This window comes from Heterodontus francisci, chromosome 16 (genome assembly GCF_036365525.1).
Source record: "Heterodontus francisci isolate sHetFra1 chromosome 16, sHetFra1.hap1, whole genome shotgun sequence".
Lineage (NCBI taxonomy): Eukaryota > Metazoa > Chordata > Chondrichthyes > Heterodontiformes > Heterodontidae > Heterodontus > Heterodontus francisci.
In genome coordinates this window covers 57,545,230-57,558,508 of record NC_090386.1, presented here as the reverse complement: position 1 = coordinate 57,558,508, position 13,279 = coordinate 57,545,230, and the positions used below count along the sequence as shown (strand labels likewise).

The 13,279-nt window shown below is 45.4% G+C and overlaps 1 protein-coding gene and 1 pseudogene across 3 annotated transcripts in view; both read right to left on the bottom strand.

Moving 5' to 3' along the window:
- LOC137378111 (cadherin-4-like) overlaps positions 1 to 13,279 on the bottom strand; it is a 714,047-nt gene that overhangs the window by 48,816 nt on the left and 651,952 nt on the right. For all 3 annotated transcript variants that reach the window (XM_068048209.1, XM_068048211.1, XM_068048210.1), the window contains one exon: positions 12,921 to 13,154. In XM_068048209.1, coding sequence (XP_067904310.1) covers positions 12,921 to 13,154 — 234 coding nt within the window. The remainder of the gene's footprint in view (positions 1 to 12,920; positions 13,155 to 13,279) is intronic.
- LOC137378550 (U2 spliceosomal RNA) lies at positions 5,464 to 5,573 on the bottom strand (annotated as a pseudogene).

Below are 13,279 nucleotides of genomic sequence, written 5' to 3'. Positions count from 1 at the left end.
AGGTTTTTGTCAACCCAGTTGTTGAAGACAGGAGCCATTTAGCATTGAATGACTTGTTCAGCATTTTAATGTGCCTTCCCCAGAATTGGTCCAATCGTGATGATGGGTTTTGTCTCCAACAGTCCATATGTATATTTTCAGCACAGGAGAGGTCACCTAACCTCTTACTCCATCTTGTCTGTAGCAAAAATGTGTCCATTTTTTGGCGGTTCGTTCATCACTTCATAATTGCTCCAGTTCACTTTAGTTCATAACTGTTCCTTTCGTGAGAGTGGCAGCTGAATTTTAATTCCCCAGCTACCATGATGGGATTTGAACTTAGGTTTCTGGAACATTAATCCAGACATCTCAATTCTGAGTCCAGAAATATAACCATTCCCTAATGCAGTAATGCACAGTTTGCCTGTGGACTTCTGACCTGAGACTGATCAATACTGTCAGCGGGTAGGAAACAGGAAAAAAATCAATTCCCAGCAGTGCTATGCAGCACATCTACAGGAACATCCACATCAAAACTCTCAGTAGAAAACACAGACATTGGGTATACACAAAAATACAAATTTAAACTCGAAGGATCTCAATTATCACTGAAAAATGGCAGTTCTCTTTGAATTACTGTGCTATGTAAAGTATATGATCAGAAATTTAAATAATGCTTCCAAATCTTTGGATTAGTTCAAATTTAATGCCGTTCAAACCTAGCTACAAAGATTGTGGTACTATTAAATTTCTAACTGCCACATTCGAATGAACAAACTCCATATTAAGTAACTTAAGTTTTGCATTTTTTTTATTCATTCACTGGATGTGGGCATTGCTGGCAAGGCGAGCATTTATTGCCCATTCCTAACTGCCCTTGAGAAGGTGATGGTGAGCCACTTTCTTGAACCGCTGCAGTCCGTATGTTGTAGGTATGTCCACAGTGTTGTTAGGTAGGGAATTGCAGGATTTTGAGCCAGCAACAATGAACAAACAGTTTTTTTTTATATTTCCAAAATATACTTTATTCATAAAAATCTGTAAAAAATACATGACAAAACAGTTCTAAACAGCATCAGGTCAAAAATTACAAACAGTGCAAAGGAGGTCAGTTTCCTTCAATGCAGGAGTGAGTTGCCTCACAACCCTTCCATTTCATTTTCCATGTCATATACATTTTACAGCAAAAAAATATTTTCTGGATACAGTTTGAGGGGTTTTCCATGGATCCAGCCCCTCAGTTCAGCTTGGTGGGGGGACCTTACACAGTGGTCTTTCCCCATTGAGCCTTTGCTGTGGCTGCCCCAAGCTTTAGTGCGTCCTTCAGCATGTAGTCCTGGATCTTGGAATGTGCCAGTCTGCAACATTCGGTCGTGGACAACTCTTTGCGCTGGAAGACCAGCAAGTTTCGGGCAGAACAAAGGGCATCTTTCACCGAATTGATAGTCCTCCAGCAGCAGTTGATGTTTATCTTGGTGCGCGTCCCTGGGAACAGCCCGTAGAGCACAGAATCCTGCGTTAGAGCTGCTTGGGATGAACCTCGACAAAAACCACTGCATCTCTTTCCACACCTGCTTTGCAAAGACACATTCCAGAAGCAGGTGGGCAACTGTCTCTTCCCCACCACAGCCACCTCGAGGGCATTGTGCGGAGGGGGTGAGACTTTGGGCGTGCAGGAAGGATCTGACGGGGAGGGCTCTTCTAACCACCAGCCAAGCTACATCTTGATGCTTGTTTGAAAGTTCTGGTGATGAGGCATTCTGCCAAATGACTTTGGCAGTCTGCTCGGGGGAACCATCCGACAGGATCCACCATCTCCTTTTCCCGTAGGGCCTTGAGGACATTCCGTGCAGCACACTGCCTGATGGATCGGTGGTCAAAGGTGTTTTTCCGCAGAAACTGCTCCACGAAGGATAGGTGGTACAGTACAGTCCAACTGGATAGAGCATTCCGCGGCAATGTGACCAGGCCCATCCTTCGCAACACCAGGGACAGATAGAACCTCAGCACGTAGTGACACTTGGAGTTTGTGTACTGGAGATCTACACACAGCTTGATGCAGCCGCACACGAAGGTAGTCATCAGGATGAGGGTGACGTTGGGTACATTTTTCCCTCCCTTATCCAGAGGTTTGAACATTGTGTCCCTCCGGACTCGGTCCATTTTGGATCCCCAGATGAAGCGGAAAATGGCTCGGGTGACCACCACAGCGCAGGAGTGGGGTATGGGCCAGACCTGCGCCACGTACAGCAACAACGAGAGTGCCTCGCACCTGATGATCAGGTTCTTACCCACAATGGAGAGAGATCGCTGCTGCCACATGCTCAGCTTGTGTTGTACCCTGGCTACTCACTCCTCCTAGGTTTTTGTACATGACCCGGCCCTTCCGAACCATATCCCCAGCACCTTCAGGTAGTCTGACCTGACGGTGAAGGGGACAAAGGATCGGTCAGCCCAGTTCCCAAAGAACATGGCTTCGCTCTTGCCGTGGTTAACTTTGGCTCCCGAGGCTAGTTCGAACTGGTCGCAGATGCTCATCAGTCTGCGCACAGACAGCGGATCTGAGCAGAAGACGGCGACGCCATCCATGTACAGGGAGGTTTTAACCTGAGTGCCTCCTGTGCCTGGGATTGTCACCCCTCTTATACTCACATCCTTCCTAATAGACTCAGCAAAGGGTTCAATACAGCAAACAAACAAGACAGGGGAGAGAGGACAGCCCTGTCTGACTCCAGATTGGATCGGGAAACTTTCTGATTCCCACCCATTGATTGAGACTGCGCTACTGATGTTTGTGCAGAGCAGTTTGATCCAATTGCAGATTCCCTCCCCAAATCCCATTTTGGAAAGCACGTCCATCATGCAGGTGTGCAATATCCTGTCAAAAGCCTTCTCCTGGTCCAGGCTGATGAGGCAGGTGTCCACCCTCCTGTCCTGTACATAGCCGATCGTATCCCTGAGTAGCGCGGGACTATCGGAGATCTTCCTGCCGGGTATAGTACAGGTCTGATCAGGGTGGATCACCAACTCCATAGCAGACTTGACTCGACTGGCTTTGATTTTGGACAGAATCTTGTAGTCAACATTAAGCAGTGAGAAGGGCCGCCAATTTCTGATTTCTGCCCTCTCCCCCTTCCGCTTGTAGATGAGGGTGATGATGCCTTTCCTCATGGATTCTGACATGCTACCGGCCAGGAGCATACTCTTGTATTCTTCCAGCAGGACCGGGCTGACCCAGTCCCACAGGGCCGAATACAACTCAACTGGTAAGCCATCGCTTCCAGGAGTTTTACTCGTCTCGAAGGACTTGACGGCCTTTGTCAGCTCGTCCAGAGTTAGCGGCTTGTCCAGTCTCTCCCTCATGCTGTCATCTAAGACTTCTGTGATAGATGACAGGAAGGACTGGGAGGCTCTGCTGTCTGTGGGCTCCGCGTCATACAGCCCAGCATAAAAGGATTTGCTGATTCTTAGTATGTCGGACTGCGAAGACATTACCGAGCCATCCTTTTCCATCAGGCTGCTGATCACAGAGCTCTCTCTGTGTACCTTTTGGAAGAAGTAACGCGAGCAGGTCTCATCCTGCTCAATGGAGCGGACTCTGGACCAGAAGATGATCTTGGAGGCCTCCGTGTCAAAGAGCGAGGCCTGCTGGCTCTTCACCTCATGGACTTCCTCCTTGACTTCGACCCCCATCGACTGCAGCCGGAGCAGATTTTGCATACTTTTCTGGAGTTGGGACATTTCTCTCTGTCTCTCTCTCACCCTCTGAACACCTTTGAGGATAAAGAACCTCTTGATCTCCTTGATCGCTTCCCACCAGTGAACTGGAGACTCAAAGAGGGGTTTCATGGTTCTCCAACCTTTGTAATCCCTTTTGAGTTCCTCAACGTTCTCTGGGGTTAGCAGTGTAGCATTGAGCTACCATATCTCCCTGCCAACCCGCTGGTCGTCCTGTAAGTGACAGTCGGCCAGTAAGAGGCAATGGTCGGAGAAGAACACCAACTTGACGTCGGTGGATCTGACCGTGACAAAACGGGACACAAAAAGGAAGTCAATTCTGGAACGGACAGACCCGTCCGATCTTGACCAGATGTATCTACGCTGTGCTCCGTCTGCAGGTCTGCTGAAGACGTCGTGCAGTTTGGCATCTTTTACTGTTTCTATTAGGAATCTGGATGTAGCGTCCAGTTCGCTGTCATCTCTGCCGGATCGTCCGGCTGCATCGATGATGCAGTTGAAGTCACCGCCTAGGATAACCGGCCTGGACGTCGCCAGCAGCAGTGGGAGCTGCTGGAAGACGGTCAGCCGGTCGCTGTATTGAACCGGGGCGTACAAATTGATCAACCGGAGCGGAGCATTGTTGTACATTACATCTGCTACGAGGAGGCGACCGCCCACCACCTCCTTAACTTCGGAGATGGTGAAGTTACCTCCCCGCAGCAGTCTGTTTCAGACGGTAGCCTCCTCTTGCCACTGGTTTGGGTGGTGGCCTGTTCCACTTTTGGAGTTCTTTTCTTCGTGGTTTTCCTTTGTACCACTTGCCACTGACCTGTTTGTCCATCTGCTGCCTCCTCCTCCATTGATTCTGTCTGTGGAGGAGGGTTTTCGGGGTGCAGGGTAGGTGCTGGGTCGCTGGTTTCAGCTGCCTGCTCTTTCTTCTCCTTCTCAGGTAGACTTTCCTCGCTGCGGAGAGGTTTGCTTGTCTCCTTTCCATCACCAGACACATTCGTCTTTCCTTCTCCCTTTTCTTGGACCTTGCCGCCTGAGCATAACTGAGGCAGCATTTGCGGCAGGTTTTGTAGAGGTGGCCTGCCGCACTGCACAAGTTGCAACACTTACTCTGCTTACAGTCCTTGGTTTGATGGCCTTCCTTCTTGCAGTTCTTGCAGACAACCATGCTGCAGTTAGCTGCCACGTGACCAGATTTGCCACAGGTGCGACAAACTGGGCTGCCCAGCGTAGAACAAGACGCCTCGAATTCCCCCGATAGTGAAGCTGGAGGGAGGGTGGATGATGGCTCCATTGGCATCGACCTTCAAGGTCACCTTGACCTGCCGCTTGCTGGTCCAAATCCCAAATGGGTCCTTGACATACCTGGCGAGAAAGGTGAGTACATCCACCACAGGAACATGGGGGTTGTAGAGGTGAATTGTCACCACTCGGTCACATTGCGATGGAAGCGTGAAGAGCGGCTCCACTGTGAGGATCAACAGCGGCGCCAGGTTCCCTTTCTCCTTGAACACCTTCAGGAACTTCATGCATCCCGCCACGTGCTTGAACGTCACGTCAAAATATCCACTGCTGGGGAAATCCTGCGGGCAGAAGATGACCTTAGCATGGAATCCACAGCAATCGATGAGAATTTTCTTGATGAAGAAGGTGCGATCAACTGGTGCATCTCCTTCCTTGTCCTTCACCGCCACCCAAACGGTGTTACGCACTCCCTGGCCTGAAACTCGAAGACTGGTTATAGCCATTTTACTCAAAGCCTACCCAGGATCAAAAGCCACTGATCATGGTTTCTCCTCTGCCAAGTAAGTACTGATAAGAGCAGATACTACACTTGATCTTAGCCAAAAGGCTGAGACAAACAGTCATATATTTCCAAATCTGGATGGTATGTGACTTTGAGAGGAACTTGCAGGTGGCAGTGTTCCCATGCACTTGTTGCCCTTGTCCTTTCAGGTGATGGTAGCTGTGGATTTGGGAGGTGCTCTTGAAGAAGCCTGTCGCTGCAGTGCATCTTGTAGATAGTACACACTGCAACCACAGTGCAGCGGTGGTGGAGGGAGTCAATGTTTAAGGTGGTGGATTTGGTGACAATCAAGTGGGCTGCTTTGTCCCGGAATGTGTTGAGCTTCTTGAGTGTTGTCGGAGTTGCACTCGTCCAGGCAAATAAAGATTCTATGATCACACTCCTGACTTGTGCCTTGTAGATGGTGGAAAGGCTTTGGGGAGTCAGGAGGTGAGTCATTTGCCACGGAATACCCTGCTTCTGACCTGCTGCTGTAGCGACAGTATTTATGTGGCTGGTCCAGTTAAATTTCTGATTAAGGGTAACCCCCCCACAGAATGTTGATGGCAGGAGATTCAATGATGGTAATGCCATTAAATGGCAAGGGGAAGGTAGTTAGACTCTCCCTTGTTGGAGATGGTCATTGCCTGGCATGAATCCTACTTGTCAGCTCAAGCCTGGATTTTATCCCAGCCTTGCTGCTTGCAGGTATTATTTCATTATCTTCTTCACTGCTTCATTATCTGAAGAATTGCGAATGGAACTGAACACTGCAATCATTAGTGAACATTCCCACCTCTTACCTTAAGTAAGATGAAAGATCATTGATGAAACAGCTGAAGATAGTTGGACCGAGGGCCTGAAGAAATCCTGCAATGATGTTCTGGAACTGAGATGATTGTTTTCCAAAAACATAACCGTCTTCTTTTGTGCTAAGTATGACTCCAACCAATGTAGAGTTTTTCCCTTGATTCCCATTGGCCTCAGCATTACTGGAGCTCCTTGATGTCACACTTATCTCTTGATGTCAAGAGCGGTCATTCTTACTTTACCTCTGAAATTCAGCTGTTTTGTCCATGTTTGGACAGAGGCTGGAACCAAGTGGTCCTGGTGGAACCCAAACTGAGCATCATTGAGCAGGTTAATGGTGATTAAGTGCTGCTTGATAGCATGCTCAATGCATCCTTCCATTACCTTGCCAATGAGTGACAGTAGGCTGATGGGACAGTAATTGGCTGGATTGGATTTGATCTGGGGGTTTTTTTGCGGACAGGACATACCTGGGCAAATTTCCACATTGTTGTGTAGATGCCAGTGTTGTAGCTGTACTGGAATAGCTTGGCTTGAGGCAGCTAATTCTGGAGCATAAGTCTTCAGCACTGCTGCTGGTATGTTGTCAGGGCCTATAGCCTTTGCTGTATCCAGTGTGTCCAGGCATTTCTTGATATCATGTGGAGTGTATTGAATTAGCTGAATACTAGCTTCTGTGATGGTGGATATGTCAGGAGGAGGCCATGTGAGCCACATGGAAGATGGCAGGATCCCCAAAGACACATTGTACAGCGAGCTCGCCACTGATATCAGACCCACCAGCTGACCATGTCTCCGCTTTAAAGACGTCTGCAAACGCGACATGAAGTCCTGTGACATTGATCACAAGTTGTGGGAGTCAGTTGCCAGCGTTCGCCAGAGCTGGCGGGCAGCCATAAAGGCGGGGCTAAAGTGTGGCGAGTCGAAGAGACTTAGCAGTTGGCAGGAAAAAAGACGGAAGCACAAGGGGAGAGCCAACAGTGTAACAGCCCCGACAAACAAATTTTTCTGCAGCACCTGTGGAAGAGCCTGTCACTCTAGAATTGGCCTTTATAGCCACTCCAGGTGCTGCTCCACACACCACTGACCTCCTCCAGGCGCTTACCCATTGTCTCTCGCGATAAGGAGGCCAAAGAAGAGGCCAAGATAGATCATCCGCTCAACTCTTGTGGCTGAAGACGTTAACAAGCACTTCAGCCTTGTCTTTAGCACTGACATGCTGGCTCTTCCATCATTGAGGATAGTGATGTTATTGCAGCCTTCCATTAATTGTTTTATTGGCCACCACTATTCACGAGTGGATGTGGCTGGACTGCAGAGCTTTGATCCGATCTGTTAGCTGTGGGATCATTTAGCTCTGTCTATAGCATGCTGCTTCTGCTGTTTAACATGCATATAATCCTGTGTTGTAGCTTCAGCAGGTTGGCACCTCATTTTTAGGTAAGCCTCGTGCTGCTCCTGTTATGCTCTCCTACACCCCTCATTGAACCAGTGTTAGAATCATAGAATGTTTAAGGCACGGAAAGAGGCCACCTGGCCCATCGTGTCTGTGCCGGCCGAAAACGATCCACCCATTCCACCCCACCTTCCAGCATTTGGTCCATAGCCCTGCAGATTACGGCATTGAGACTCCTTTTGAATGAGTTGAGGATCTCTGCCTCAACTACACTTTCTGGCAGTGAGTTCCAGACCCCCACCACCCTCATCTCCACTCTAATTTTTCTACCAATCACTTTAAATCTATGCCCCCTCGTACTGACCTCTCTGTTAAGGTGAATAGACCCTTCATCTCCACTCTATCCAGGCCTGTCAAAATTTTGTACATTTCAATCAGATCTCCCCTCAGCCTTCTCTGTTCCAAGGAGAACAACCCCAGCCTATCCAATCTTTCCTCATAGCTGCATTTTTCCAGTCCTGGCAACAGCCTCGTAAATCTCCTCTGTACCCTCTCTGGTGCAATTACATCCTTTCTGTAATGAGGTGACCAGAACTGCACACAATACTCAAGTTGTGGCCTAACCAATGAGCTATACAGATCCAGCATAATCTCCCTGCTCTTATATTCTATACCTCGCTAATAAAGGAAAGGATTCCATATGCCTTCTTAACCACCTTATCGACCTGTCCTTCTACCTTCAGGGATATGTGGACATTCACTCCAAGGTCCCTCACTTCCTCTACACTTCTCAGTATATTCCCATTAATCGTGTATTCCTTTGCCTTGTTTGACGTTCCCCAAATGCATCACCTCACACTTCTCCAGGTTGAATTCTATTTGCCACTTTTCTGCCTATCTGACCAGATCATCAATATCTTCCTTCAGCCTACAGCTATCCTCCTCGCTATCTAACACATGACCAATCTTTGTGTTGTCTGCAAACTTCTTGATCATGCTCCCTAAATTTATGTCCAAATCATTAATATATATATCACAAAAAGCAGGGTACCCAGTACTGAGCCCTGCGGAAGCTACTGGAAACAGCCCTCTAGTCGCTAAAACAGTCGTCAACAATTACCCTTTGTTTCCTGCCACTGAGACAATTTTGTATCCACCTTGCTGCATTTTCCTGGATCCCATGGGATTTTATTTTTTTAACCAGTCTGCCATGTGGGAACTTGTCAAAAGCCTTGCTAAAATCCATGTAGACCACATCAACTGCACTACCCTCATCTATCTTCCTTGTTACTTCTTCAAAAAATTCGATCAAGTTGGTCAAAAAAGATCTTCCCTTAACAAATCCTTGCTGACTATCCTTGATTAATCTGTGCCTTTCTAAGTGACAGTTTATCCTGATTCTCAGAATAGATTCCAATGAATTGCCCACAACTGAGGTTAGACTGACCGGCCTGTAATTATTCGGTCTATCCTTCACTCCCTTTTTAAACATAGGTACAACATTAGCCTTATCTCCAATCCTCTGGCACCACATCTGTATCCAGTGAGGACTGGAAAATGATGTTCAGACCCTCTGCTATTTCCTCTCTTGCTTTTTTAACAGCCTAGGGTACATTTCATCTGGCCCTGGTGATTTATCAACTTTCAAGGATGCTAATCCCAATAATGTGTCCTCTCTCCCTATGTTTATCACATACAATACTTTATTTTCCTCCTCCTTATCTACAGTATCTGCATCGTCCCCTTCTTTTGTGAAGACAGACACAAATTATTCACTAAGAACCATACCAACATCTTCCGCCCCTACACATAGGTTACCTTTTTGGTCTTTTATGGGCCCTACTCTCTCCTTAGTTATCCTCTTACTCTTAATGTATTGATAAAACATCTTTGGGTTCACCTTGATTTTGCTTGCCAATATTCGTTTATGCCCTCTCTTTGCTTTCCTAATTTCCTTTTTGATTTCACCCCTCCACTTTCTATACTCCTCTCAGTTTGGTTTTGCTGATTTCTGGTTTGATGATAATGGTAGAGTGAGGCATATGCTGGGCCATGAGGGTACAGATTGTTCTTCTATGCAGCAGCATTGTATTAAGTCTCTTTGGCCTAATGTCCCTTTGGGTTCCATATCATGACTCAGGAACTAATAGGGCTGTGTCCCCTTTAATAACAAGAATTTATCATTTCTTAAAAGCTATCATAGTTTCTTTTCTATCATCTGTGTGGGGTGATCTGTTCTTCTAATTACCCTTATTTAAAATGTTATCTAAATATCTTTCTTTCCTTTGAACTTAATTTGAAATTGTTTCCACTAGTCCTCAATTTCTGTCCCTAACAGCAGAACTCTTTTGCATTCAAATTCTCTATATCCATGAAAACCTTAAAGACTTCTATCTAGCACCCACCACCCCCTTCCATGCCCCACCCCTCAAACCCTTTTTCTCCAGAGTATAAGCGTAGGATATAAGGTCTCAGCGTCAGCTGTGGTTCAGGTGGTAGCACTCTCACCTCTGTCATGAGGTTTGGATTCAAGCCCCACTCCAGGACTTGAGCACAAAAGTCAAGGCTGACAATCCAGTGCAGTATTGAGGGAGTGCTGCACTGTTGGAGCTGCTGCCTTTCAGATGAGATGTTAACCCGACGTCCCAGCTGCCCTTTCAGATGGATGTGAAAGATCCCATGACACTATTTCAAAGAAGAGTAGGGGAGTTATCTCCTGCGGCCTGGCCAATATTTATCCCTCAATCAACATCACTAAAACAGATTATCTCTCCATTATTAGATTGCTGTTTGTGTGAGTTTGTTGTGTGCTAATTGGCTCCCTATTTCTTATGTTGCAACAGTGACTACACTTCCAGAAATTACTTAATTGACTATAAAATATTTTGAGACATCTGGTGGTCATGTAAAGTGCTATATAAATGTAAGTCTTTTGTTTTTGTAAACTCATTGGTTAATTTCTGGGACTATATATCATATTTAATCCTTTAGTAACCATTCCAGACCTGAAGAAGCTGATTATAACAATTAATAGAAAAACATTTTACCATATTACCACATTAGCGGTACCATTATATTACCACCATGGGCGGCACAGTGGCGCAGTGGTTAGCACCGCAGCCTCACAGCTCCAGTGACCCGGGTTCGATTCCGGGTACTGCCTGTGTGGAGTTTGCAAGTTCTCCGTGTCTGCGTGGGTTTTCTCCGGGTGCTCCGGTTTCCTCCCACAAGCCAAAAGACTTGCAGGTTGATAGGTAAATTGGTCATTATAAATTGTCACTAGTATAGGTAGGTGGTAGGGAAATATAGGGACAGGTGGGGATGTTTGGTAGGAATATGGGATTAGTGTAGGATTAGTATAAATGGGTGGTTGATGTTCGGTACAGACTCGGTGGGCCGAAGGGCCTGTTTCAGTGCTGTATCTCTAAAAAAAAAATTATAGCATGTGGGAGACAGCACAAGACCAAGCATTTGAAGTGTTCCATTTTTCTATCCTAGTGTGTGGTATAAATAAAATTATTTACTTGTTTTTTTAAGAAAATATGTGATCTAACTCAGAATGATTGTGGCTGCTTTGTGGCTTATACTGTAGACAATTTGGCTCCTGATTAATATGGCTGGGATCCAAAGTTGCTTACTATTCCCTAAAAAAGAGTAATGTGACAGTGATCTCCATTTTCTTGGGAGAGACTGTTGAGTCATGGGTGACTTAAAGTCAAGGACATCAATGGAAATTGAGTAAATGAGGGAAGCTTGTTGCTATTCACTATTTACAGAGAAATCATAAACATATATTTTTATAGAGACTTGAATACTTTTACGACAAGTTGCAAACAGTGGAGCTCTTCACCAAGTAAATCCAATAGCCATTTAGTGTTCTGCTAACATTTATCTGACGATTTTTTGAGGTGTATAGACCTCTAGGCCATACGTGTGTGCATATGAAAATGTGTGTTTGTGTGTGTGATATATTGCGCAAAAACACAGATGCACACATTTAGCACAAGAAACTATCGAACAACCTGACTGCTTTGATATAGTTAATGTAAAAATGTTTTGATTGCCGCAGTTCTGAAACCACACAAGTGTCAGAAATAGCAACTATTCCATGGGTCCAGCATGCAGAGAGCTGTGTAACATACAAGTAACAACATAACAAATGAGCTCTGACGCTTTTACTCTTTCATGAATAAAATATATATTCTATAGTTCAGTACTGGCAATATTCCATTTCTGTTATTAGTTACTCTCAAAAATGGCAGGAAACATTATTTGAACATGAATCGACATGGGTAAGCTAGCTCAAAAACTGGGAAAATTCAAATGGATAAGTTCCTTCAAAAGGATTTTTTGGCTGTAACCCATTTGACCCTCCTTTATCATAGCCTATCAATGCCTGAATGTTCTAGTCAGATGTAGTATTACTGCCTGAACTTTTATGTTGAGGCCAACCAGGGCCCATATTCCTCTGATACTGAACAGAAATGATGAGAAAGGGTGAGGCTCAGACTTCCAGCTATAAAACAATGCAACATCACAAATTAAATTCTACCTTAAAGCTGCACTTCACACCATTGTTAAAATGTCCAGTTTTGGAGCATATCAGTGATCAAGCAGCCAAAAAGTAATCACATTCCTGGATCGGTAAGAGGAAGCTGCTCCACATATGACTGTGAAAACTAACTAGAAATTTCCATTTTAGTTTCTGTTGGTGAAACAGCTCTGCAATATGAACAGAATTGGTTTCACCAACAGGTTGGAACTCGTGAATTCTTAGAACCACATTCTGCCTGTAGCTATGAACATAAGCCCATCTGAGTGTATGCTGTTCATGCATGTACTAGAAGTTGGTATACAATAGGTATATATTGCAGTGTAACTCATTAACTTTCTGTCAAAGGCAATTCTCACATATGACAACTGTGACCAGATTGTGGCAACATGGGACTATGTCTGTGAATCTAAGAAAAATTGAGGTAATATATCATTGTCAAGCAGCCATGGGCAGAGACGCAGAGAGCAACAGGTTAGGTGAAGAGGGCCTGGGATTGAGAATGTTACAAGGCAGTATTATGAGTAACACTGAGTCACATTTCAACTTTTACTTGGAGTGGGAATTTTTGTTTATTTTGTTTTATTTTGTTCTAGCAATATGTTAGTCACCATCAGAACTTCATGACACTTATCATCTAACTTGTGTTGTGCAGGGTCATGTCTTACCATTTAAACGGGTGGTTGTCCAGTTCCTCTTGACACCCGATGGCTTATTTGCCAGCTCAAACACAAAGGGGCCTGTATTTGGATCTCTGTCGGTGTCTCCTGCTGTGATGTTGATTGCATTTGGATTAGGCTTTTCACAAATTTGGGCCTCTTTAGGAATCAGCTCGGGTGCATTATCATTAATATCAATGAGGTAAACTTGAAAGGTGCCGGTGCCACTTGCTGTAGGATTGCCTATATGAAGACAACGCATTTGTTAGTTCACAGTGAAGCATCTATTTAAGCAGCTCAATCTGGGCAAGTCCGTAATACCATACATAATGTTTAATACAAAAAACTTCAGTTTTATTTCAGAATGT